The sequence below is a fragment of the Passer domesticus genome, chromosome 7 (assembly GCF_036417665.1).
Source record: "Passer domesticus isolate bPasDom1 chromosome 7, bPasDom1.hap1, whole genome shotgun sequence".
NCBI lineage: Eukaryota > Metazoa > Chordata > Aves > Passeriformes > Passeridae > Passer > Passer domesticus.
Genome location: NC_087480.1, coordinates 16434784 through 16460704, shown reverse-complemented (window position 1 = coordinate 16460704; position 25921 = coordinate 16434784). Strand labels below are relative to the sequence as shown.

At 47.6% G+C, this 25921-nt stretch overlaps 2 protein-coding genes across 8 annotated transcripts in view; one reads left to right on the top strand and one right to left on the bottom strand.

Moving 5' to 3' along the window:
* LOC135304584 (calpain-5-like) overlaps nt 1-10135 on the top strand; it is a 52398-nt gene extending 42263 nt beyond the window's left edge. For all 4 annotated transcript variants that reach the window (XM_064427149.1, XM_064427151.1, XM_064427152.1 and 1 more), the window contains 4 exons: nt 984-1186; nt 1909-2030; nt 5778-5914; nt 6915-10135. In XM_064427149.1, coding sequence (XP_064283219.1) covers nt 984-1186; nt 1909-2030; nt 5778-5914; nt 6915-7097 — 645 coding nt within the window. In that variant the 3' untranslated portion in view covers nt 7098-10135. The remainder of the gene's footprint in view (nt 1-983; nt 1187-1908; nt 2031-5777; nt 5915-6914) is intronic.
* A 951-nt stretch (nt 10136-11086) lies between these two features.
* LOC135304585 (serine/threonine-protein kinase PAK 3-like) lies at nt 11087-25275 on the bottom strand. Of its 4 annotated transcripts, XM_064427154.1 has the most exons (14): nt 25072-25275; nt 24132-24395; nt 21825-24045; nt 20888-20937; nt 19919-20059; nt 19331-19484; nt 18336-18399; nt 17525-17573; nt 16155-16267; nt 15201-15318; nt 13834-13933; nt 13521-13717; nt 12365-12502; nt 11087-11268 (listed from the first exon to the last, which is right to left on the bottom strand). In XM_064427154.1, exons 3-14 carry the CDS (start codon nt 21925-21927, stop codon nt 11140-11142), a joined length of 1356 nt encoding a protein of 451 aa, XP_064283224.1. In that variant the 5' UTR covers nt 21928-24045; nt 24132-24395; nt 25072-25275; the 3' UTR covers nt 11087-11139. The 4 variants fall into 4 exon arrangements, with proteins under 4 accessions (XP_064283224.1, XP_064283225.1, XP_064283226.1 ...); XM_064427155.1 differs by having other exon boundaries at nt 19919-20053; nt 21825-24395; XM_064427156.1 differs by having other exon boundaries at nt 19919-20026; nt 21825-24395.
* Between the last annotated feature and the right edge of the window lie 646 nt (nt 25276-25921).

The window sequence follows — 25921 nt, the reverse complement described above, 5'->3', positions numbered from 1 at the left end:
TCCCTTGTTCATGCCTGTAATTTGGAAAGGCTTGAAAAAGAACACCACACCTTCCTAAGAGCTTCAGTGCTCTATTTTTATTTCTGATCAATAATTTTTCTATTTTAGATATATTCTAACACACCAGGCTCATTAGCATGACTAAAGGCCTTGGGAAGAGAGCTGCCAGAAAAGAATGAAGGGCTGCTTTGCCTCAAGAACTGCTTGAGAGAGAGGTTTAGATTTAAACTGTGCTCTGGCAATACCAGAGCCCTGGAGGGGATGTTAAGAGTTAAGCACGACTTCAAGGCTTAGAACAAAACATGCTTGGTTATTCTGTGGCTTTTGTATTCAGGAAAGGGCAAGGAAAATCCAGCTGTGTGCATCTGGATTGGGAGCCTGCTGTGAAAGGCTACAGAAGGGAGGCAGAGGGATCTTGTTCTAGTTGAGATGGTCACAATACAAAGCAACACTCCATTTTCAGAAGGCTTCAAACTGGTTTTTTTTTATAGCCTGCATGCTTTTTGTACATTCTTACAAAACTCATCAGTTTACACTTTACTCATTGGTCAGGAAAGACAAACAAAGTGCTCATTGGAACAGGCAGTTGCAGGTTTCTCTTATTCATCCTTCTTTCTTTCTTGGTTTCTATGTCAATGACCTTGGTAGAAAATTCTTTCAGGAGTGAACATGGATCCTCTTCTCAAACTTCCCTCTGGCTCACTGAACTCACTGTTAAACCTCTTCCACGGGATCTCAGCCTTGTCTGAGCAGGTGCAGTCCTTGGGCTGTGTGTCCATCTCTGGAAGCATTCCAAGCTCTGCAGTGGCATCACATCATCTCTGTCGGTGGGCTCCTGTCTTTGCCAGCCCCAAACTTTCACCTGCCACAGCTGAACTGGACTGAACTGCCAAACTATTTGCCTTGTTGGGTGAGAAGCTGCGTGGTGCTCAGGGACAGCCCTGCCCTTAGCCCTGCTGTCCCTGACCCCTCTCGTGCTGCAGGTGGAGGACAACAGGAGGTACAGGCTGCACAAGCTCACGGTGCAGGAGAGAGTGGCCACGTCTCCCTACTCCAACACCCGCAGCGTGTTCCTGAGGAGGACCCTGCAGCAGGGCCGCTACGTCCTGGTCCCAACCACCTACATGCCAGGGGTCCCCACAAAATTCATCCTCAGGCTCTACACAGATGTGCCCTCAAAACTCAGGTGGGTGCCACTCACAGCTGCAGGAGATGGATCCTCCTTAGCCCACAGGCTGCAGCTCCGTGGAAGGGCTTGCCAGGTTGTCCTCCAGCTCCCTGGCTCATGTGGCTCCAGAACTGGGCCCTGGAGACATCAGGAGCACCTCTGAGAATATCCAGGTTTGTGCATGGTCAGGAAATGTTTACTTGGGGACGTCTTGGTCAGGAGCACCTCTGAGAATATCCAGGTTTGTGCACGGTCAGGAAATGTTTACTTGGGGACATCTTGGATGATTCATTTTCAGTCTTTTGGCTTTTTTAGTGCAGTTCTTGTAGTGGCTCCCAGTTCTAGGTCAGGACATGGAGCACTGGTGCTTGTGGCCACAGCTGATATTTGTTGTTCCTGTGGCCATCTCCTCTGAAAGCAGTGGCTGCTGCAAGAGGAGAACCAGTGCTTCGTGAATCAGGCCCACTGCATTTATTTCTTGATTTGATAGTATTTTCCACTATTTAAAATTGGGGTTTTTTCCACCACTTTTGCTTTCACACAAAAGATAACACAAATTTGTTTTACTTTGTTTTGTTCTGTTTTTATCTCTTACAACTGTCATTTCTGCACCACAGAATTCAAAAACAGCAGATGAGGAAAAACTACAAATCTCATGTTCTAAAAATGCCAGATTTCCACAACCATTGATTGTTTGCTTGGCATTCTTTGCTTAGGTTGCCTTTTCCATGATTTTTCAGAGAGCTGAAGGCAGATAGGCCTAAAATGACGTGTTGGAGTCTCCTTTGTGGCTACCCACGCAGCGTCACCCAAATCAAAGTGCACTCTGCAGAGGGTTTGCAGAAACAAGACAGATCAGGAGGTAAGTGGAAAGGGAGTCTGGAGGAGTGGAATTGGCTTTTCAGTCCTCTGAAGATGATTTGGGTTGATATGCAAGCAATCAGAAATCATCCAAACAGGATTTATGGGATTTGTTTTTCCATCTTGCTATAAAGAGAGATGGAGAGATCAGATGAATATGGGGATGCACAACAGCAAATTATGGGCAGGTCCATAACTGGCCAGGATGGGCAGGAGTAGCCAGACCCTCCTGAGGAGCTAATTGTGGGGATTAGTAAGGTTTTTTGTCAGGGCTGTGAATTTTTTAAATGGAAAATATCCAGGGGGCAGCTGAATGGCACAGACTTGTGTAGCGTGTTACATTTACCTCATTAGAGCACTTCAGGAAGGACTTCATGGTTTTCAATCAATCATTTTCAGCTGGGTAAAGTAGAACAGGGGTTAAATGCTTTATACATGACTGTGTGTCTGTCAGAGGAAGTGTCCTGAAGGACACCAAAATGGCTTTTTAGCACCTGATGTTGAGTTAATTAGGAAACTTGCCCAGTTGTCATTTGCTTTTTCATTTTCTACTCCTGCTCTCTGATGGTCTTCATTTTTCACAGCTCAATGCTGGTTGTTATCAGAGCTTTGTTCCTGGCCAGAGGAAAATTATTTAATTTTTATTTTAAATGTTTATTGGAAAGCTCCTCCTCGGTGCTATCTTTGATCCATTGCTCTGTCTGGACAAAATAATGGATGGTTTGCTGTTGTCAGGAATAGTGGATGAATCCAGACTCAGTCCTGGCTGCTCCTTGTGGAAGCACCTCTCTCCAAGTCAGTGTGTTCTGAAGTGGATCCAGCTGTCTGTGAGCCAAGCACAGTGGCAGGTCTGCAGGATGATTAGGGAACTCTGTGCTAGAGGATTTTCTGTCACTCATTCCCAAGCCTGTTTTAAAAATGGCTCTCACTACTGTCTGTCAGGCCTTTTCCCTGTATTTCTCTTTGTGAAAAAAATCACCTTTTGCACCTTTAAGTGTTCCTGCTGACATTCCATGTTGGATTTGCACATTGAATTGTTTTTCATCACTTAGAATATAAACTGAGTATGGAGATCCATGGTGTGTGACAGCCCTGGAAGCAGAGAATCTTTAGTGGAAGTGCCTTGGGAGCAGCCTGAGAAGCAGAAATTCAGCTGCCAGAGGCAACCTGTGGTTGCCAGTGCAGTGCTTGTGTCCCAGCACTGTACCTGGTGTTTGTGCCATGCTCTTTTCCAGTGGCTGAGGCTGTCAGAGCTCTCCAGGTTCTGGGAAGAGCAGTAGAGGAGTGGGAATGCAGCTAGCATTCCCTCAGGAATGTTTTCCAGAAAGCCTTTTGCTTCGGTGCAGTGCTGCAGGGTGTGGGTGTTAGATCCTCGGTGCAGTTCTCAAAAACCCAAAAATTCACCCTTAGACTACTGAGCACAGATTTCTTTAACCCTCAGAAATGCCAGTACTGTTCAGGTGTTTCTGGCTTTTACAGATTCCAACTTTTACCTTTGCACTATTCTTTTGTACAACTTCCCAAAGCAGCAGCATGGCCAGGACTGAGGTGAGAGAGCTGTTGTGGGGTTCAGGGCAGAGCTGGAGCCATTTGAGTGCCCCAGAGCTGAACCCAGCCCTCCTTCCACTGCCAGAGCTGTTTCCTGAGCAGCAGCTCTGGTTTCATTCCCTGCTCATGGCCAGTTCCAGGACACTGCTTTTCCACTCTAGCAGACCTTGGTGTTTTTTCTTTGTCCTGTAAATAAACCAGGCACAGAACTGGGCCATACACAGCTGAGAACATCTGATCCCCCATTTGCTCTCCCACTGCTTGCTTTTGTTGTGGAATTGGAGCCAGTTTTCCTAAAACAACTGACCCATCCAGCACTGCCATCACGGGGTCAGAACATTCTGGATCATCACGGCTACAGGAACATTTTGTGTCCCTGCTGTTGTTGTGAGGGTCCCAGGATGAGGGAAGAGATTAATCTGACTCCATGTTTCAGAATGTTGATTTATTATTTTATTATATTATATTTAAAAATAATATACTAAAACTATACTAAACTATAGAGAAAAGGATACATCAGAAGGCTAGAAAAGAATGAATAATAAAAACTTGTGACTTCTCAGAGTCTGACACAGCTGGCTTTGATTGATCATTAAGTAAAAACAATTCACATGGAACCAATGAAACGTGCACCTGCCACATTCCAAAGCAGCAAACACAGGAGAAGAGAATCAGATAATTATTATTTACATTTTTCTCTGAGGCTTCTCAACTTCCCAGGAGAAGAAATCCTGGCAAAGGGATTTTTCAGAAAATATCATGGTGACATGTCCTCCTTCTACCTCCCTCTGAGAGGTCTTGCTGAGAATTTGAAAGTTTCCTTCAAATATTTTCTTTCCTTTTCCCTTCACTTAGCCAGTTCCCTCATTAACTCTCCCTCATCCATCCAGCAGATGTGCCTGTCACCTCTTTAGCTCTGTGCCCTTTCCCCACCCCTCCTTATGCTCTTTATCTCTTAATTACTGTTAATGATCAGGTGTTGCTCTGCCCTTTGCCCTCGGACAAAGCTGTGAACACCACTGGGGTGACAGGCAAGACCCCGTTTTATCCAGATCCATTTTCCAAACTGCTGTGCAAAGAGGGCAGCTTTTCCACCCCTGGTGACACAGCCTGGTGCCACCCCGTGCCCCAGAGCTGAATTCACAGTTCAGTGACAGGGAAGGCAATTGCCCATCAGAAAAGCCAATATCCTGCTACCTGCCCTGGAACCGGGGATTGTCAGGGAAACAGGGAAACAGCTCTGGCCAGGTGTAACCACAGAGTAACATGTGGAAAAATCTGTCTGCCTTGTACATGGAAGTGGCTGTGTCTGCCTTGGATGCAGCTGTTATGTGCTTTGTTCATGCGAGGTGTTAGTACCTGGTCTGGTAAATAAGTGATGAGTTTGAGGGAAATCAGCTGGGCATGGTTTGTTAAGCTAAAGTTGCCTAGAATTGTGCTGCCTTCTGGCTGTGATGGTATTTTCAAGTAGATGGTGAAAAGAAGTGTGGTAGAAACTCTCATGAGTTATTACACATACCCTGGGTTTATTTAACATCTTTATCTAAGAAGTTGCAAGATGTGGGGGGAAAAAAGGTATTCTGTCATTAACATAGAAATAGATAGAGTTGTGTTGAAATGAAAACATGGTATTGCCTTTGTTTAATTAAAGGTTAATTAGAAGATGGAATGGCCCATTCTATTTGAATGTGTTTGATGTTTTCAAAATGGATCTCACTCCTTATTGTAAAGGAAAGAGAATATCAACTTTAATAAGAAATAAAAATGCTCAAGGCATTTATAGAATGTTGAACAATGGCAGGGGGTCACGTATGAGGGTTCAATTGGATGTTTGGTAGAAATTGTTCCCTGTGAGGGTGGGCAGGCCCTGGCACAGGGTGCCCAAGAAGCTGGGGCTGCCCCTGCATCCCTGGAAGTGTCCAAGGTCAGGTTGGACAGGGCTTGGAGCAGCCTGGAACAGTGGAAGGTGTCCCTGCTCATGGCAGGGGGTGGAACTGGATGGGCTTTAAGGTCCCTCCCAACCCAAACCATTCCAGGATTCTGTGTTTTCACCTGGACAGGGAGCAGTGGCTGTGATGTGCTCTGGTGCCCTGTCCTGTGGTGCTGCCAGGCACAGGAGGGGATTGTCTCTGCTGGGTTTCTGGGCAGCTCTCAGCTGCCATTCTGTGTGCCCAGAGCTGTACTGCTGACTGTGTTCCAGGAGCAGATCCCTACGTGCTCATCAAGTGTGAGAACCAAAGCCGGCGCTCCGCGGTGCAGCACGACACCACCAGCCCCGTCTTCAACACCCAGGTGATCTTCTACAGGAAGGACATCGACAGTCCTGTCACCATCCAGGTGAGACAGCCCCAGGGCAGCTGCTCAGGGCAGGGAGGGCAGCACAGCAGCAGCCCTGGGCTTCACTGGGCCAACTGTTCCTTCATGTGACCCAGGAGAGAAGAGTGAACCTCTGCTCCCCATGTTGGGCTCTGCCCCTGAACACCAATGCCAGCCTTTTCCCTGGGAAACAAAACTCACCAGCTCAGGTTCCTGATGTCAGTTTGCAGGAGGCACTTGGCACTGTCAAAGCAGCCACAGTTGCAGGTGGTGGCAGCTTGGGTCTGGAGGAATCCTGCGCCATGCAGAACCTCAGCAGGCAGCTGGCCACTCAGGGCTGCTTCTGCTCCACAAACACCAGCTGATGGCACTTGGGGATCACAAGGCATATTTCATTCCAAGGAATATTTCTTTCCAAGTCTTTGAAGGAATTTACAGAATTCCTTTTGCCCCTTGTGGTATCTGATGAAACAGAGACAAGGAAAAGCCAAGTGCTGTCCAGAGTCAGTGTTTGAAACAACCCCAAAGCTAAGGCTGTTATTAGGAAGTTTTCTACCCCGAATTCTAGTCCTGTGAGAACTAGACCTCACTGTTTACCTCAGCACTTGCTGGAGAAATAGAGCTTGGCATTGAGATGATGCAGTCCAGGAAAACTTAGTCTTCAGCCTAGTCTCTGGGCCAGGCTCTAAAACTGTAGCACTGAGGAGGTGCAGAGGTGGGCACAGGCAGGCAGAGCAGCACAGACAGGCTATTGTAGATAGATTTTACTGCTGATGTGCTAAAAAAGGTCATTTTTATTCCTCTCCTAGGCACGCTCTGACCTAGAAAGCAAAAAGCTGCATTTCTTTCCTTATTTGCATAGTCTGTGTAAATGAGCATGCAAATCCAGACTCTCCCTCACGCTCTCTAGACAATTAGCTAAACTGAGATACGCAATGTTCCAAGGGGTTATCGGGGGTGACCCTTCCTGGCGGACTGTGACAGCAGTGCTGCCCAGCCGGGTTCCGTGTGCTCTCTGCAGGTGTGGAACAGCAACCTCCTGAGTGACCGGTTCCTGGGGCAGGCGGTGCTGGCAGCCCCCCCGGGTGAGCCCCCCCAGCAGCAGAGGTTGCAGCTGCGGGGCAGAGGCGGCGGGGAAGCGGCCGAGGTGCCGGGTCACATCAGCGTCACGGTGCTGTGCAGCGAGGACCTGGCCGGGCTCTGAGCTCCGCGCAGCCACACGGAGCTGTCGCCTCTCGGCAGCGCAGGGAGCACATCAGCATAATCGCTTTAAAGGGGGGGGAAAGCCCTCCGTTGGGAAAGGGGGAAATGCATATTTATCCATAGCTATGCTCGTGATACAGCTCATGCAGTAGGAGAGTGTCGCAATAGGACATGAAATTAAACCACACAGACACTGGAACGGCAAGGTAAGAAGAAGAAGGGTGGTTTATTTCTTGACTCTAACATTTATAGACTTTCAAAAGTGACAGTGGATTGGAGGATGAAAGTGCCACTTCTCCAATGACGCTGGACAAACCAAATTTCTCTCAAATTTCTCCTCCTCCAGAGAGGAATGTAAAAACAATAATTATTTACATAAAAGTGCATGAGAAACTCCGTTACAAGAATATAAATATCAGAAGCCTTAGAAAAACTTAGAAGAACAGGCTGACAGGAGAGGGACCAAATGGAATGCTGGCAGGGAAGCTCGTGGGGATTTGAGGATGCAGGCAGGAATGGCTGCAGCTCCATTGGGCACCCACCAGCAGCTTGGGAACTGGCAAGTACAAGGGGGCTTCATGGGGATGTTTTTCCATATCCTTCCCATAGAAGGATATAAATTTCTTGATGAATTTCACTATAGATTAGGTGTTTCTGTTCCTCGGTGAAAATAGAGCTCAGTCATAGCACATGGCCTTAAGACCAGTCTTGCCAGGACAACATTAAAACAGAGGGGCACATCTTGCAGTGCCTGTTTGAACACTGCAGCAAATAAGAACTTTGTCCACCCAAAGGCTCTCAGACTGACTTTCTGATTGTTCTCCGCCTCGAGCTGGTCACTCACAGTTTGGTATCTCTGTCCAAGGGCACCTCACAGTTCAGCTGGGGCTTTGCTCAGAGCACAGATTCAGTAATGGGAGCCTCCTTGCTTTGTTTAAGCCACATCATGCTAAAAATGGGATAACAGCCCTCTTGTTTTGGTAGATGTAGCACCAGCCCGAAAGGATAAAATGAGCTCATGAGAAGGGTGGGGTTGTAAAAGCAGGGTGCTATTCCCTGGCAGTTGTCAGGTCTCACTCTTAAAATTTTGCAGTCACTTATTGCTGTCGTGGCTGATGTTTGATGGAGTTTCACTTGGGTACCATGGAGGATGGGTGTTATTTCACATTTCCCTCCCAGCAGGGGTCTGGTGCCAGCTCTTCCCTCCCCCTGCAGCCCTGGCAGGGTTCCCTCAGCAGCTGTCTGGAGTGGGCACGCTGGGCACTGACCCTGGCAGTGCACAGGGCTCTGTGCCAGACACTCAGAAATGGATTTTACACAGCTGCAGATTCCGGGTGGGAAAGTGAAGCTGAAGGACCATTATTCCTTTTTACAGCCAGGAAATATGGATTTCTGTGTGCCTTGTAGCCACTTCAGCCACACTGGGCAATTTTTACAATTTATGAAATGGTCCTTGACAGAGCTAATGTTTTCACAAAAGGTCTCCTCAGGGCTCCAAAAAGATCATTGCTGCGGTAGGAAAATGCTTTCTCTGACATGGCAGAGATGGTCTGTGGGGCTGTGAATGATGCTGCAGAGCCATCAGCTCGCGGGAACCAAGGACCAAAATCCAGCTCTTTTCAGACAGTTTGGGCTCAGGCCGTTTGGCACAGCAGACATCTTGTCAGAGGTGTGAACTACAGGCCCCACAGGCAAGTGACATTCTCTGAAAGCTCATGGCTTCAGGGCTGCTTACTCGGGAAATGTTTGTAAACTGAGATTTCTCTCTTGGAAAGCATAAACTGTCTCACGCAGACCAGAGCTTGGACAGAACTGCAAAGATCGGGGCTGCCCTAGTGCTGCACTGAGAGCTGTTTGCTTTGCTTTTCCTCACACTCTGTCCAGGCTGTGGGAGCTGCTTCCTGCAGTGTTCCCTGTGGGATGGGGGCATTCCCTATGGAATGGGAGCCTTCCCCTATGGGATGGGAGCCATTCCCTGTGGAATGGGGCCATTCCCTATGGGATCAGGGCCCTTTGGGGGCTGTTCCATATGGGATGGGAGCCTTCCCCTGTGGAATGGGGCCATTCCCTATGGGATCAGGGCCCGTTTAGGGTCTGTTCCATATGGAATGGGAGCCATTCCCTGTGGGATGGGGGCTGTTCCCTTTGGGGCTCATTCTCCATGGGATGAGGGCCATTCCTGGGGCTTGGCTTGGCCAAGGAGCAGTGTTCAGCCTGAAAAACATTCCACTCTGAGATGGCACCAGAGGTTTGTGCCTCCCTGCCCCACGATTTGGCTGAGGGAGCTCCTGAGCCCACCGAGGGCACAAAGCCAGCTCAGCCCCAAGCTGGAGGGGAGTCCCTTGGCTCTTTCCTTGCAGCCCCACAGCCCTGGCCCCAATCCCAGCACCACCACCCTGTCCCAGCCTCTGTCCCTCAGGGCTGTCCCCAGCATCAGCGGGACACAGGGAGTGTGACCAGCAGTTCCTGGGCATGCACAGCCTGGCAAAGTGGGAGCTCAGGGTGGAGGACAGACACGGTGACTCTGAGGCCTTGATCATTGTGCCAGCCCCAGACATTGCCCCAGTTTGTCCCCGTGGCACGGGGCCAGGCACTGCTGGCCAGCGCTGCCCCAAGGGACTGGCAGTGCTGGAGCTGCAGGAGGCTCAGCAGGATTGCCTCCACCTCTGCAGTGATTGTTTTTGGGAACTGTTTGGTTCACCCATGAGGTTTACCCAGCCTGGGAATTCAGCTGGCTCTGCTGGTTTACAGATGCTTCTGCCTTCCCAGGTGAAGCCAGGCAAGGGCAGGCTGAGAGGGGCTTGTGCTGCTGCCTGCTTCTAACTTTGGTACTTAAAATGGTTCATTTTTTTAACAATATCAACATGTGGGAAAACATCTTGGGTTGTTTTTTTGAGAGGGGAGAAGGGCTGCATTTATGTACACGCTCGAGCCACCTCAAAAATGAAAACAGGTGGAAATGGGTGTAAAATATTTCATTGCAACATTTTGTAACTTTTCCATACGAAGTGACCTAAATAAAATTTTACCAAAAATCAATTTTAGCGATTTCTGCGCCGGCGGCGGCCGCGAGGGGGCGCTCGGTGTCCATCACACAGGTGTGACCACGGCCAGGTACGGACACCTGAGCGCGGGGTGCGACACTCCCGGGTAAAAACGGCCTTTCATTTATAGAAGGGGCCAGACGTTAACCTATACACGCTATTATAGCACTCTACGCACTGTGTAACTGTTATAGAAGCCCTGAGTGTATATAAAAATATTTTATATATATATATATGCAAACTGCATATACACACACGCTATATAGGTATATACAGATATATAATATATATGCACACTATGTATACACACAATATATATACACACACAACATATATATGTATATACACACACATATATATATAAAAGGAGTATTATATAAGTTCAGGAGAGTTATGGGGGGGGGTTGTGAATAGGGGACAATATAAGTTACAAGGTAAATGTATGTCCATAGCTCTGTAACATGCTATCTATACATATAATTATATAAAAACATTATATATATAGGACTATAATAATAATATATATTCTATAAATATTTATACATATAATTATGCAGTATATTATGTGTCTGTGTACATTTGCACACCCCCCACTTAGCAATATATGTTATATACATGTCTTTCTCTATAATCTCTAGATATTTTTTGTGTCCACATGTTCTGCCAGGTGGAGGGAGGACAGGGAATTCTCCAAACACTCTGCAGTCCCAGCTGACTGTGTGCATCCAACAGGATGTTCTGGCTTCCCCGTTTGGCTGGAAATGCAGTTTCACTTTCTTCCTCACCCAGAAGTGCCACAAGTGGGCAAAACCCAGCCCATGGGCATTCCAGAGGCAGCGTGGTCTGGAGCTGATGGAGGAAGGAGACCCTTCCCCATTTCCAAACCATACCAAAACTCCCATTATTGGGACTTTCCATCTTTAAGAAGCAACCAATAACTCAGAAGTTGTTGTGGAACCAGTGTGAGAAGGGAGCAAATCTCCCAAAGGAGTGAAAATTTTATTCCTTCTTTTCCTCTGGGCTGGCACTGCTGGCCTGGAGTGCTTCCATGGCCTTACAGAGTTTCCTGGCTATACGGATCATGTCAGGCAGGACAGAGAGGCTCATGGCTGTTCGTAAAAATGGATGCTGCCCAAAGGGGAAAAAAGAAACAAAGGAACTGTTACTTTCCAGGGCCAGTTTCTCACAAGAGGAAGCATGACTCCTCTGCTTACCAGAAATACCCATAAATAGGACTGAGGGGACCATCTCCACTTCAGTCTTAATATTCAGGACCTTGCTGTCAGAGGCAAACATGACCCAGTAATCCCATTAATCAATTTATCAAGGGGTCTTCAGCTTGCTGGGATTTTGACCCTGCCAGCACTCTGGGAATGGCACTTGCTGCCTTAGGGCTTTTTTCATTTCAGGAAATTCAAAGGACTCACTTAGATTCTTTTTTTTCTAAAGGTAGGGCTGCTTCAGTTGTCAGAAAAGATGAGTGCAAGCTGTTCCACAGGGAACTCCAGCACCTCCAAGGAATGTTGATCCCATTAGGATTTAGGGCTGTGCTGTTCTGAAGGACACTGAGGTGCAGGATTTCAGCACCAAGACAACAACGGCCAAATCTCTGACTGCTGGGCTGGGACTGGGTTCCTCTTCCACCAACACCATTTTGGGCCTCTGTACCTGGCACCATTCTACTGCAGCTCTCTTGCCACCAGCCAAAACTGAATGCACTCCCAAAATACAACACAGAAATGGTCAGAGGGTGGATGGAACACCTTTCTTCTGAGAAAGGGCCAAGAGAACTGGGATTGCTCAGCCTGGAGGAGAGAAAGCCCCAGGGAGACCTTGTTGCAGCCGTTCAAAACTTCAAGGGGACCCATTTTTAGTAGGGCCTGTTGCAAAAGGGCAAAGGATAATGGTTTTAAATGAAAAGAGGAGAGATTCAGGTTAGGTCTAAGGAAGAAACTGTTTATGCTGGGGGTGGTGAAACACTGGCACAGGTTGCCCAGAGAGGTGTTGGATGCCCCATCCCTGAAAACATCCAAAGTCAGGTTGGACGGAGCCCTGAGCAACCTGATCAAGTTGAAGATGTCTCCATTCCTGGCAGGGAGGTTGGACCAGATGGACTTTAAAGGCCCCTTCCAAGCCAAACTATTCTATGATTCCACTTTGCAAAGCACCCAGACTGGGGATTAACAGGAGAGGAGACCTTCCCCTGCAGCCACTGGGCCTGTACCTGCAGGAGCTGCCTGGCTGTCCAGCGGATGCCGGGGTCGGTGTCCAGGCAGGAGTGCAGGAAGGCGTGGAACAGAACTGACATCTTGCTGGGCATCTTCAGAGGGGGGTACCTGTTCCGGGCGATCAGGCGCTGAGCCTGGGGACAGAGGAAGCACGGGACAGCCACTGACCATCCCTGGGGTCACAGCTCCAGCACAGGCCCTGCTGGCTCTCTGAGAGCTCCTGGTGCCTCGCAGGGGCTGTGGTCAGCATTTGAGGGCAAGGCAGCAGGACTGTCAGCCTCAGAGCAGGGAGGATCATGAGCCTGAGTGGAGCTCAGCTGGTCAGAGCACAGTGCTGGTGACAGCAATTCCCACATGGGCCATTCACTCAGGAGCTGGACTTGGTGATCCCTCCCAGCTCAGAATATTCTGGGATCTGGAAATCATTCTCTTCATCTGGGTTTGCTGCCTTATACAAGGCAAAAGCAATCCAAAAGTGGCCTTCCAAGGTAAGTCAGGGAAATTTTTCAAGAAGAGTGGAAGACTGAAATATTCAGAACAGTTGTCTTCCTCAGGAATTAACTGTGCAGCATTTAACCTGGTATCAGCTAATAGGCATGAGATTTTATCCTGGTATACATTCCTCCACTATTCCTCACTTGTTTGGTATAAGAACTCATAATTTCATTTTAAGGAATTAGAATCTAAAACTGAAAACTTCAAAATATGTTTACTGCAAATAGCTTTGCTAAAATACACTTTTAGAATTTTTTTGGGTAATACATAATTATGGCATCACTAGAACCAGTGACCCTCCCTGAAAGGCACTGTCAAAATTTGAAAAGACTTCTGGGCCTGCAGGTACACTTGTAATGCTTTTCATAATAATTTCCCAATTGGAGAAACTTGCTGCTGTCATTCCCAGCTCAGATCCAGCTCAGAGGGAGACCAAACACACCAGGAGGAACTCAAGCAGTGCTGGAAGCCAAAAAGGCACATTTTTGCACTGGCACGGGTCACTTCTCCTCTGATGAGATGTTCTGCAGAGACATTTCTAGAAGTGGGCCTTGGTGGAACCATTTCAGGCTGATTTGAGTGGGATTTTGGTTCATGGGAGACAAAACATGGCACAGATTGGCAAGACAGTGGTATCTGACAGTGTTTGCACCTTACCTGGATAGGGCTTTCTTTAAAGTATGGAGGTTCTCCCTCCAGCATTTCAATGGCCACAATCCCAAGGGCCCAGATGTCCACTTGGGTGTCGTATCCCTTTTTTTTCAGGATTTCTGGGGCTACCCAGTAAGGAGAGCCAAGCACTGTGCACCGTGTGCTCCGCTCCGGGGTCAGCTGAGCACACAGGCCAAAATCAGCTGAGGAGGAAAACAAAAGTACTGTCAAACCAGCTTGAACCGTGAAACCAAGCACAAGAATTCCTCACTCTGTGTCTGAGAACAGGGGGATGCTGTGCCTGACCAAGAATACCTACTCAGTTTCACAGATCCGTCCATCCCGAGAAGAATATTGTCACTTTTGACATCTCTGTGAATCACATTCTTTGAATGAAGGAAATCCAGGGCTTTGAGGCACTGAGACAAAACCCATGACGGTAGAAGTTAATCTCATTTCATCACACAAGAAAAGGAAATGGGTCTAAAAGATGGAATTTCTAGGTGAAACACCAGTTGTTGATCTAGACTGTCCATTGCTAACCCAGCCAGAATGGCTGCAGTGGTTCTGCTCTCTCCATCCGGGTGATAAAGGAGGGTTTGTCAAAAAGGAAAACATCTCTCCCTCCATTATGAATTGTATCATTTTTGTGGGAGGCTGCATGACAGAGGTTTTATTTTGGCCTCAACAGCACATTAAGCAGCACATTAGTCACTTTTCAGAAGCAAACACCACTTGGGGTGCAATGCTCTCCTTTTAAGCTGAGGGCTGTGCGAAATGAGGCTCTGTTTTAATTTGTTGTTAGTTTAAAATTCCGCCACCAGCATGTTTGCTTTTACAGGCCAAGAATGCAGTGCAGACATGCTCCAGTTTAATGAGGCAAAGTTTAGAATGTTAAATAAATTTTAAAAGAGACTATGACAAAAGTGTATAATAACAGGGTATAGGAAATGCAGTTGTGTTGGCAGGAGGCTCACTTAGATGCCCTTTGTCTTAGGTGGACACACATCTTGCAAATGTACATTTAGATGAGAAAACAATGAGTAACAAATATTGAGAGCAAAGCTATAAAGTGGACAGGTTCTCTGCTGCATGGCATTGCATTACAAGAATACTCAGATCTGGGATGGTTATTACAAGTAATAAAAACAGTTCACAGCACCTCACAAAAATGGGATTTTTTCCTAGTCAAATCTTGTGACAAAAGGAAATCCTGTTAAGGGAGAAGAGCCATAGGGAATAGAGGTGTGGATCTAGGCACATTTTGTGATTTTGTGGCAGGGCTTTTTGAGGCTTCTTTAAGTCCATTTCTTACAAAAAATGTGTCTTTGTGAGTGACCCCATCTTTTCCAAGACTTTGCCTGTTTTCTGTCCTCCACTACCTGTGGTTCCGTTGGCAGTGTACTATTGCATCTGTATTTTTAACTTTCCTAATAAATAACTGTTATTCCCTTTCCCATATCTTTACCTGAGAGCCTCTTAATTTCAAAATCATAATAATTCAGAGAGAGGGGATTCACATTTTCCATTTCAAGAGAGCTCCTGCCTTCCTTAATAGACACCTGTCTATTCAAACTAAATACACCCTTTTATTTTACATTTCATATCTGAAACAAAGCTGTGAACACGAAGCCACTCCTGTCCCAACCTGTCCAAGCCATTGGAAGCACAAGCAGGGTCCCTCACCTCCCTGCTGATAGCAGCTATAATTCTTTCCTCCATTAAGACTTGGACAAGAACGCTGGTTAAAGTGCCTCCATCCACATATTCCATCACGAGCCACAGATCTTCGTTCACCAGGTAGCTGAGAGAAGAAAACCAAGGCATGGAGATGAATGTATGAATGTACACAGCTAAATTACCTTGTGGAAAGACTGCAGGGGAGTTTTGTTTCCAGGTCACTTGTAAATGGAGGCAGAATGAAATGGAGAGACATTCCTTGTAGGTGACAGATTATTTGGAACCTGTGCAGTCTAAATGAGAAAGGCTCATGAGAAATTAAATGAAAAATGCAGTTTAGTAACAGCAGAGATCAGTCTGGAACCAGGACACTTGCCATCAACTGAGTCATTATCTTAATTTATCAGTTCCAGCATTCACTGCAGGAACAAGGCAACACAATCCAGAGTTACCTATGGGAGGAGGCTCTGCACCACTGAGAACAGATGTTGGCCAACCATTTGGAAAACACTGCATAAAATACAGTCAGAAACAAGGAAAACTATGTTAAACTGGCAAATTATGTGGTTCTACAAATGAAAATTTAGTCTTCCTGGATTCCACAGCAATGGAAAATGGTGGGAACAGCCCAAGGGAAATAATTTCTATGATGGTTTATCAGCACTTATTGTTAAGGCATAGAAAATATGATCAACCTAAAAACCAAACCCCAAAACAACACAGAGGTAATGAACTGACAGGCTGTTGTTTCAGTAAGACATGGCACATTCAGGTTCTGAAATGAGGTTTCCAGCTACATACACCAGAAAAGATTAATGGAGACCCAAGGCCATCTCCTTCCATCAATTGGAGATGAACAGAGAAATAAGAAAGAGCTCCATGTTCTGCCACTGCCCAGAGAGGTTTTTAAACCTTTGTCTTGCTGTGTGTGAACAGACTCACTGTGTGTGAAGCACTCACCTGTCTATATAATTGACAATATTGGGATGCCTGTTTTCCTTCATGACCTGGATCTCGTTGACGATGAGTTCCTTCCTGCTCCGTTTGCGGAGAGGCATCTTCTTGAGGGCCACCTGGAATGAAAGTGGAGCCCGTGGAGCCCAGAGTTCTGCTGCAGGAGAGCACTATGGCCACAGCTCTCTTCACAGAGAGCAGCAGGCACAACTTCCCAAGGATTTTACCTGGGAAAGCAGGGAGAAGCACAGAGAGAAGAAGAGAAAACAATTCTGATCTCCATTCACTGCTCCTGTTTTTGCACATGTGGAATGTGTTATGGAGATTGTTTACCTGAAGTGATTTGTTAATTGGACACAGGAGAAAGTTGTTTTGAGTGATTAGCCAATCACTCAAAGCTGTGTCTGACTGTCTGGAGACAGTCATGGGTTTTCTTTAGTATAGTACAGTATCTTTTTAGTATAGTTTTAATACAACAATTGTTCAGCCTTCTGAACCATGGAGTCAGAGCACATATTTGCTGCATTGGGGGCACCTGGCTTTGACAGAGCACAATGACCATGGAGAGAATCTTTTTGGAGTGATGGGGCTGGACTGTGCCAGCTGCTCTGTGCCTTGTGATCAAACACCAGGGCTCAGGAAGTGACAGGACAACAGCTGATTTGTCCACTTGCTTGGGTGCCACTTACAGGACACTTGCCAGAGACATTTTGCCTTCTAAACTCTGCAAAAATTTCTCTAAACTAACATCCACAGATCTCTGACATCACCCTGCACCCACATTCTTCCCTGATGGCCTCAGTTTATCACTTCTGTTATTATTCACACAGGTTTTGCAAGCAGGATTTTGTGACTGTGAAAATATATCAAAACAGCTGGGAATCCTTCAGCAATTCTATGGGGTTTGGCCATTATTTCAGCCACTGCTGCTGGTCTTGGTTGAACAACAAAGCAAACACATGCATACATGATGGATAAAATCCCACCCTAAAAGATCATAGCAGTTACACACACAAAAATAATACAATCCCACATTTCTCAGTTCTTGAACTTTGATTTTGCTACTCTATGAGCAATCTGAACTGCATAGTTCAGATTTGCAATTGTTTTCTGGGTTTCTAGAGAAATAACTTTCTGGTATTTTAAGCCTTAATTATGTTCCTCACTGAAAGACACCACTGCCCATCCTGCATTCTTTCTGGAACTGAGCAGGAACAAAGTCTGTCCAGAATGAGTTTTGCAGCTGTCACTGCTCTGTGCTCGAGGAACAGGCTGTGCAGGGAAGCTCCACTGGGCACCCAAAGCTCCAGCAGAGCTGCCAGCAGAGGGGAAGGCCCTGAAGAGCTGCACAGTGTGCTGGGGGTGCTGGCACTCACCACATCTCCTGTGGCTGGGTCCGTGGCTTTGTAAACAGTCCCGAAACCCCTGGAAACAAAAGAGCAGTGAAGAAAGGAGAAGCAGTTCAGGTGCTGGGAGTAAAAGCCAGCCCAGACAGGAGATCTCCGCTGCATGAAGTGTTTTAAAACACCTTGGTTCATCTATTCTTCAAAGCAGCACAGCAGCCCTCTGTCATGCAGAGTGTCCAAGGGAAAACTGAGAAGAAAACTGAAGAAAAAGAGCTGGCACACAGACCTTCAAAACCTAAGACCAGGGGGAGGGTGTGCCTACAAAAACTGACAAATATTTAATTTTTTTTCTATTTTGCCTTGTTGTGTTGGGTTTTTTCCTTTTTGTGTGTGTATTTTTTCCCAGGGAATGCATGCTGCAGACTACAAAGGATGGGTTTTTCTATGACAGTGTGAGAGTTTATTATTTCATCTCTGGTTTCAATTGCTAAACTATGTGGTTATAATCCAGATTACCAAATATTTTTTAAGCAAAATATTTGAAATAAATGTTATTGAGAACTTTTGTCTGACAGCTGTGGGGTGGTAAGGTGCTCTTTTAGGCAATAAGGTTTGAGGGATGGGAGATTTTTCAGATCTCCTCCTTGTTGCAGGTGAGGCACTGCCAGTGTCAAGATTTCTTTGACAACCCCTTCTGACCATAATTATTAATTTTGACCTCTACTGAGATGGGAGGATCTAAACCCACATCATGTTTGGAGCTTGCATGGATTCACACTTGATATTACAGCAGCAAAATGCCCAGCCCATGGTCTTGTAGGAGTAACTGGGAGGGACTTACCCTTGGCCAACTTGAACAAATTCAGTGTATTTGGTCTTAGGGTCCCCCTCGTTCACAATGCCCCCTGAAAGAAACGAAATGCAGGATGCTCACTTCAGACAGACACCACCCTCCAGCAGATGGGAAATGCAGCCCCACTGCCTGTGAGCCCTCTGTGGACAACAACAGCAACAGAGGCAGCCCCAAAGCACAGATGGCTCCATGGATTTTCTGATTTTCTAGAGTGCTTTGAAGAGTTACCTTGACAGGAAACAAAGCACCTGGAGAAATATGCACAGGAGACAGAAATCGGGAAAGACCAGGTACCAAAGCATGAATTTGTTTTCTACAAACATTTAGGAGAGCTAAAACAACACAGCTTTTATTTTCCCAGGAATAAACCCTCTGTGTGATTCAACAAAAGGTTTAATATTTCTGAAGATTAAATGCACCTTGGGTTCTGGGATTCATTTTTAAGAAACAGTGCAAAGTGTTTCCAGGAGAGAAGGGGACCTTCCCAACTTTCAGCAGTTCACCAAAGGATTGTCCTTAGGATTTTCAAGAACAGCATCTCATATTATAATCAATAATGATGGAGCTTTAGGATCCAGACCCTCATCATGGGTTACCAGGCTAAATTCTGATGATAACCTTGCCTGTGCCATTTGAAGGACCACACTGCTTGTCTTCAATCTGGTAGATTGCTGTGAAGTATTTTTGCTCCAATGACTTGTCAGCAGACTAAAGAGAATTTAGGAGCCCAAATATCCTGCTTGATTTGGCCATCAGTACTCAGGAGTTCAGTAGTTCATTAGGTCAAAGCACCTTCTGCTGAATCAGAAACCATCCCTGCTTTTGCCTTCAGCACAGATGGAAGCATAGGGAAACTGAACCCAGTCTGAGCTGCCCTGAGGAATGCCCAGAATGCCCAGGGACACAGGAATTCCTGCTCCCCGTGTCCCTGTGGTGCAGCTGAGGCTGGGACACACACCCCAGACAAGGCACACCACACGTACTCAGTTGTTCCAGCACTTCCTCTATCACGTGGACTTTCTTCTGCGGCCGGACCCTGGGTTTGTCCAGAGCGCCCGAGCTTCTGCTGAGGGTGTCAGACATGAGAAATGTCTCATCATCTGCATCTTCAGCTCCCAGCAGAGAGCTCGTGTGGATCTGTGGTGAGAAATTAATGTCAGGAAGGGAGCAGGCAGGGATCCCCTGAGTTTCTATTCCAAATGCAAACCCTGAGGAAGATGCCTGTCAGCCATATCCAGTGCTCTTAAACTGCTTTTTGCTGTCCACATCACAAACTGAATGAACAAAACCAAAACAAGTTCATGGCCAGTTTCGTGTTCAATTTGCATGGATTTTCTCAAATAATCTGTGCAGAGGGGCATGTACATCCAAGAGACAATTTCTCCTGTATCCTGAAATTTCCCCTGTATCCTGCAACTGATGACTAAAGGGGAAGTTCAACCCAAATTTTCCAGGGTGAAGCACAACGTCATGGCAGGACCCCAGCCCTCAGCACCTCCAGCTGTGAATGGCAGCTGCTGGCTGAGCAGAAACTCTGAATTGCACCAATGGTAACCAAAGCTGGCACTCACTGACTCTCCTGAGGTGACAGCTGCATGTTCCTCATCCACCTCCTTCACGTTATCCTCTTGTCCAGGAAGGGAAGGAGCCAGCTGAGGTCCTGGTGGCAGTGTTGTGGCCTGGGGACAGGAGTGAGAGTCTCCCTTCTGCCACTTGGGAGGTTTGATAGATAAACACAACATTCAGCTGCTTTGACATCAGAAATTGATCTAGACATGCACGTGGTCCTACAGCCTCAGATCTCTGTTGCACATGTCACAGTACAACTGAAATATCTATAAATTATGGGGGGTTGAAACAGCCCCATCTTCTGCTCTGGAAGGGCAGAGCATTACATCAAGTTGCCCCAAATTTGCTGTTTCCCAACTGCTTTAAAGCTGTCAGAAAGGCCACTCAGAGAACTGAAGCAAATCAAAGGCACCATTCTACACCTTCACACCTCACTGGTGCTCTATTTAAAATGTTTAATATTAACCCTAATAAATTTGGCTAATAGTACAGTGGATGTCATTTCTCTCTCTAGGTTTGTTATATCAACCCAACATTTATTAGTGTGGATTGTTATTTAAAACTTCCTTTCAATGGCTCCAGTGAGTTACATAATCAATTATAAACTTATTTATGTTCACCTATATATCCAGCTGTACTAAAGATAAATCATGAGACTTGCTAGAAAGGGAATTCTAAGTTGGTAAAACTAAATTAAAATGGGGCAATTATACAGTATTGAAAATGGCTGTGAATTAGATATTCCACCATGGCTAAACCCACAATCTTCCCCCTGCAAATCCAGACTTTCATCCGTTTAAAAGCTTTGAACAGAAATTGAGGAAACAGCCAGGGACTGCTTTGCTGCTGCTGCAAAACCAGACATGGACATTTTTTCAGGCTGGCACGCTGTTGGAGCAGGCAAAGCTCATTCACCACTTCCTCCACAGCTCTTAAACTCGAGGAATGTCAAAGGTTCCTTTCCCACTCACCAAAGGAGGGGCTGTCATGTATCCACCTCTGGATAACTGGATGACCAGATCTGCAGTGGGCAAGAGAAGATGAACCAGATGCTGTTAGAAAGCTGCCTCTTGTGGGGCATCCCCCATGGAACAAGTCAGCCCAAATAAGAGCATTTTATTTGACAACATCCCTGCAGGAGCAACAGTTCATTTCTATAGTAAGCCACAGAACAGGACAAAATACCAGATTTTTTTTCTTCATTTTTCCGTCTATTTTTTGTGTTGTTTCACCATTAAATAAATAGAAACTCAGCCAAGAAAATGTAAATTGCTCTTTAATAGTCAATGATTCTGCTCTGCCCAAGAGCTAAAGTTTCCCTTTTTTTTTTTTTTTTAATTATTAAAATGCATATGTTGGTTCTTTTTAGCTTGCTGAAAATGCTTCCCTAGAAAAGCTTTCCCAAAATCCCCTTAGCCATGTGAATTCTATTCTAACACTGCACAGGAACAGCTCCTGGGCTCCTCACACACTGTTGGGAAGTTACAATTCCTCATGAAGGTCGTCTCTATTTTAGCACAGGTTGTTAGTCAAATCCTTTCATTATGGGGGAAAAAAAAAGATGTTTTCCCTCAGTTCTGAAGATAATTGCACAGTTTTTAGAAGCATTTCTGACAAGCTCTTCAGTCTGCATTTTGGAAGTTGGCTGAAGCAGCAAAAGGAGGGAAATAGAGACTCCCCAGACTGTTGTGTGTAGGGCATGGAACCCCCACAGGGCTCCCCACATTCCAAATGCTGTCCCCACTGAGACACCCCTTTTAGCAGAAGCTGTTGACAGGAGCTGTACCAAACCAATGCCATCTGACTGTCATTGCTGCTCCAAATTCAGCTCAGATCCTAAGGGAGAGAAGAAAGAGCACAGTGATCCCAAAGCCAGATATGCTGCACCTCAGGCAAAGCACTACTTACTGCCCAGATGAGCTGTCACCAGCCAGGGTTTATCTGGATAAAAATACACCGCAGAGGCGGCAGACAGAAAGTCGCACGCCGTGGCACCGACTTGCGGGATCATTTCTGCAGGCTTGTGCTAGAACTCACAGAGCAGCATAACCCAAAAGCCAGCGAAAAACCTCGCTGGTTTGCAGGCAGCCCGCTGAGAACTCCTGGAGGAGGAGGATCCTCCTGGAATGCCAGGAGAAGGGGGCATTAGGAGCTCTGGATCACAGGAATGGCAGGGTCTGTTGGCACTGTGGGGACTTGCCAACCCTTCAGCGACACCCCAGCGGGCCCTGACATCACAGTGGCAGCAGCTGCACGTTCACACTCTGTGGAACGGTCCCAGGCTGCTTCTGGAGCAGCTGGATGCTCAATTTTGCTCATTCTGGAGCCTGGCATCCCTTCATGGCATTGAGATGTCAACCTTCCTCCTGATGCAAAGCTATTTCTGTATGGAACTCACCTGGAAATCAACTGTGTGCTTCCATGGAGGAAGGATTTAAGGCTAAACTCATTTGCTGGTGATTCTTTTATTCCATAACAAAACTCTTCTCTATTGGTAGACAAAACAGTGCCTTCAGGAGCTTTGCACTGGACTTTTGATGCTCAGTAACAAAAACATCTTGCTGAAATGGTCTCTGCTGTCTGATTAGAGGGTAAACCCCATCCTGATGGAATTAATTTTCAGCACACCAGGGACCACTGGGGAAAGACTGCCTCTCACAGTCCTAACTGAGGTGCTAAGGACTCTCCTGGTCCAGCCCCTGTAGCTCTGCTGTCACTGTACAGAACACAGAGCTTGGAAAACTCCTGATGCCCTGCCAAAACATATTCCCTGGATGTGAGGGAAGCCTGCAGGATCAGCTCCCTCAGTGGACAGACAGCTCCTCAATCCTTCCCCTCTCCAATTTCTGTGTGCACAGAAGATGTGCTTGGGCTCTGAATAGCTTTTCTCTCTGCAACAATGGAATATCAGGGCCCTTTCAGAGCATAATTTCATCCATTTCTCTCCCTTCCACCCTCTCATGAATTACTAATTTAAAGTGACTTAATATCTATTCTCTATTCCCCTTGGCTTTGCATATTTTAATTATGCCTCTTCCTAATCCTCATTTTCCCAGAACAGACTTAAATAACCCAAATTACCCCATCAGTAACTGTCTTTGATACCTCAGTTAGTGCAGCTAATTTGCCACACATGCTATTTTTGAGGGTTTTTTTCTAACACCAAGTGATCACACACTCTGTTCCACTAGCTTTTACCTACAAACCAAAGTGATCTGCTGCATGAAATGACATCTCCATCAAAATTTGCTTTTTTAAAAAGTATTATTGCTGCTAAATAATTTCCTGGAAGATTTTGGTGACATTTTGCAGCCTTTTCTTGGACTGCCAATGGCAGGTGAGGACAGTGGGGCTGTTGGGAGAAATCCTGCTTGTCCCTGCTCAGCCTGTCCAGGATTGCTCCAGTTCAAAGCAGAGCAATCAATGTCCTTTGCAAAGGGATTTTTCTGCAAAACACTGAGGCTTTTGTCAGAATGAAATGTTTGCCAAGAGAGGAGCATTCACACAGCTATTTTCTGCAGTGAGAGGGCACCTTTAGCCAAGACAATAAATAACTGCTGGTCCCAGAGAGCTGCTGCCCACAGGCTCAGGAGTGGCTGCAGCCATGTGCTTGTGCAGCACAAGAAAAACAGCCCCAGGTAAATCAGAAAGCAAAAAGAAAACAGGTAAAAAGAAAACAAGCTCACACTCATAGTTAATAATGCAGATATTGGATCTGTCACATTATTTTAGGAGGCAAGGAAAATGTGACCTTGGCATTTTTATTAAGCTTTTCCTCTGTCACTTTGAGGCAAACTTTGGAAGGGTGAAATTCCATTTATTTTCAGGAAATGCAGATCCCAGGGGCAGGGGACAGGCAGAGAGGGAGGGGCTGCAGGAGCAGACTGTGCCCCTGGAGCTGTGACAGAGGCAGACTGCCAGGCACTGGGCACAGTCTCAGTGCCTGTCTCATCAGGGTCCTTGTGTTCTCCCACTTTGGAAGGAAGCTCCTTGCAATCCCATCCTTCTCTGCTCCAGGCAGGGCCCAGCCCCAACCCACTGAGTGTCCTCAGCAAGAGCAGGATTCTGAACTGCCCCAGGGCTCTTGGACCTGAGCAGGATATTCTGAGCTGCCCCAGGGCTCTTGGACCTGAGCAGGGTATTTATTCTGAGCTGTCCCGGGGCTCTTGGACCTGAGCAGGATATTTATTCTGAGCTGCCCCGGGGCTCTTGGGCCACACTTCAGTGTAAATGTGGTACTGAGATCACCAAAACAAAGAGAGCAAAGCCCAAAAGTGCCATGAGCTTCTGAGGAGTGGGGAGCACCACCTGGGGATGAGCCACCAGAATTGCTCCAGGCCTGGGTTTCACTTTCCACCTGCTGAGGCAGGGAGGTTTACCCAGCTTCAAGCATGAAAGAGCACATCATGTTTGCAGTGTGCCCTGCTTCAACAGTGATCTTCTCATCCCTGGCAGCTTTCCTTCTCCACGAACATCCATCTGTTGGGAAATATTTGGAAAAATTACTTAAATAACTAGCACTCAGTAACGATTCCTTTTTCCAGAATTTCATTTGGTGTTATGTGAAGAGCTCTTTCCGTGCACGTTATCAAGAAATTTGCTCATTTGGGCTTTCCCACTAGCAGAGTGATGTGTATGGGGTGGCTTTACTTTATCCTGCTTGTGCAGCTGTCCAAGGTTTGCTTTTACCATCACACATCCCTCACATCGGCACCTGGAGCGTGTTCCTGCTGAGCCGAGAAGGACAGACCGGGACAGCTTCACGGCAGGGATCCACAGCCCGCAGGTCCGAGCCCACCTGGGCTCGGGGCTCCGACTGCCCCGGGCTCCCCTCACGCTGCACACCCTGCAGGCCCCATCCCCACACGCGGAGAAGGGGAGCCCCTCATCAGTGCGGCGACAGAGCCCACTAATAACCAGACTAATGACCAGACTAATGACCCAACACTGCCGAGCCCGCCCCGCTGCCGCAGGGAGAGCCCCCAGAGGCCGAGCCGCCGCTGTCCCCGCTGCCCTCACACAGCGGGGCCCGCTCCTCGGCCGCTCCCGGGTCCCCCCGCAGCCCTCCCTGCCGCCCAGGGGCTCACCCAGCGCTGCCGCCCCTCACGGCCCCGCACCGCCCGTCCCCAGCGCCGCCACTGCCGCGGCCCCTCACCTGCTGCCGCGCTGTCGCTGCTGGGCTGGCCGCGCAGCTGCATGCCGGTGAGGCGGAGGGTGCCGGAGCTGCCCGTCTCCTCCAGGGCTGAGGAGGAGAGGGCGAGGTGTGCGGGAGCCCAGCCCCGCCGCTCCGCTGCCGCTCGGTCTGCACCCCTGTCCCCCTCCCGGCCGCCATCTTGGCACGGCCCCCACCAGCCCCTCAATAATCACGGGGGCGTGGCTTCTGCCCGCCCCCTCGGCCGCTCCCACCAATCGGAGGCGGGGGGCGGGGCTAGACGGGGAGCAGGGCGGGGCTGTGAGCCGCGGGCCGCCAGGGGGCGCTGCCGGGCCGGGACTGAGGGTCCTGAGGCGGGGAAAGACTGGGAACGGGAAAGTGGGAATGGGGAACTGGGAATGGGGAACTGGGAATGGGGAGAGACTGGGAATGGGGAACTGGGAATGGGGAGAGACTGGGAACGGGGAGAGACTGGGAATGGGGAACTGGGAATGGGGAGAGACTGGGAATGGGGAACTGGGAATGGGGAGAGACTGGGAATGGGGAGAGACTGGGAATGGGGAACTGGGAATGGGGAGAGACTGGGAACGGGGAGAGACTGGGAATGGGGAACTGGGAATGGGGAGAGACTGGGAATGGGGAACTGGGAATGGGGAGAGACTGGGAATGGGGAGAGACTGGGAATGGGGAACTGGGAATGGGGAGAGACTGGGAACGGGGAGAGACTGGGAACGGGGAGAGACTGGGAACGGGAAACTGGGAATGGGGAGAGACTGGGAATGGGGAACTGGGAATGGGGAGAGACTGGGAATGGGGAACTGGGAATGGGGAGAGACTGGGAACGGGGAGAGAC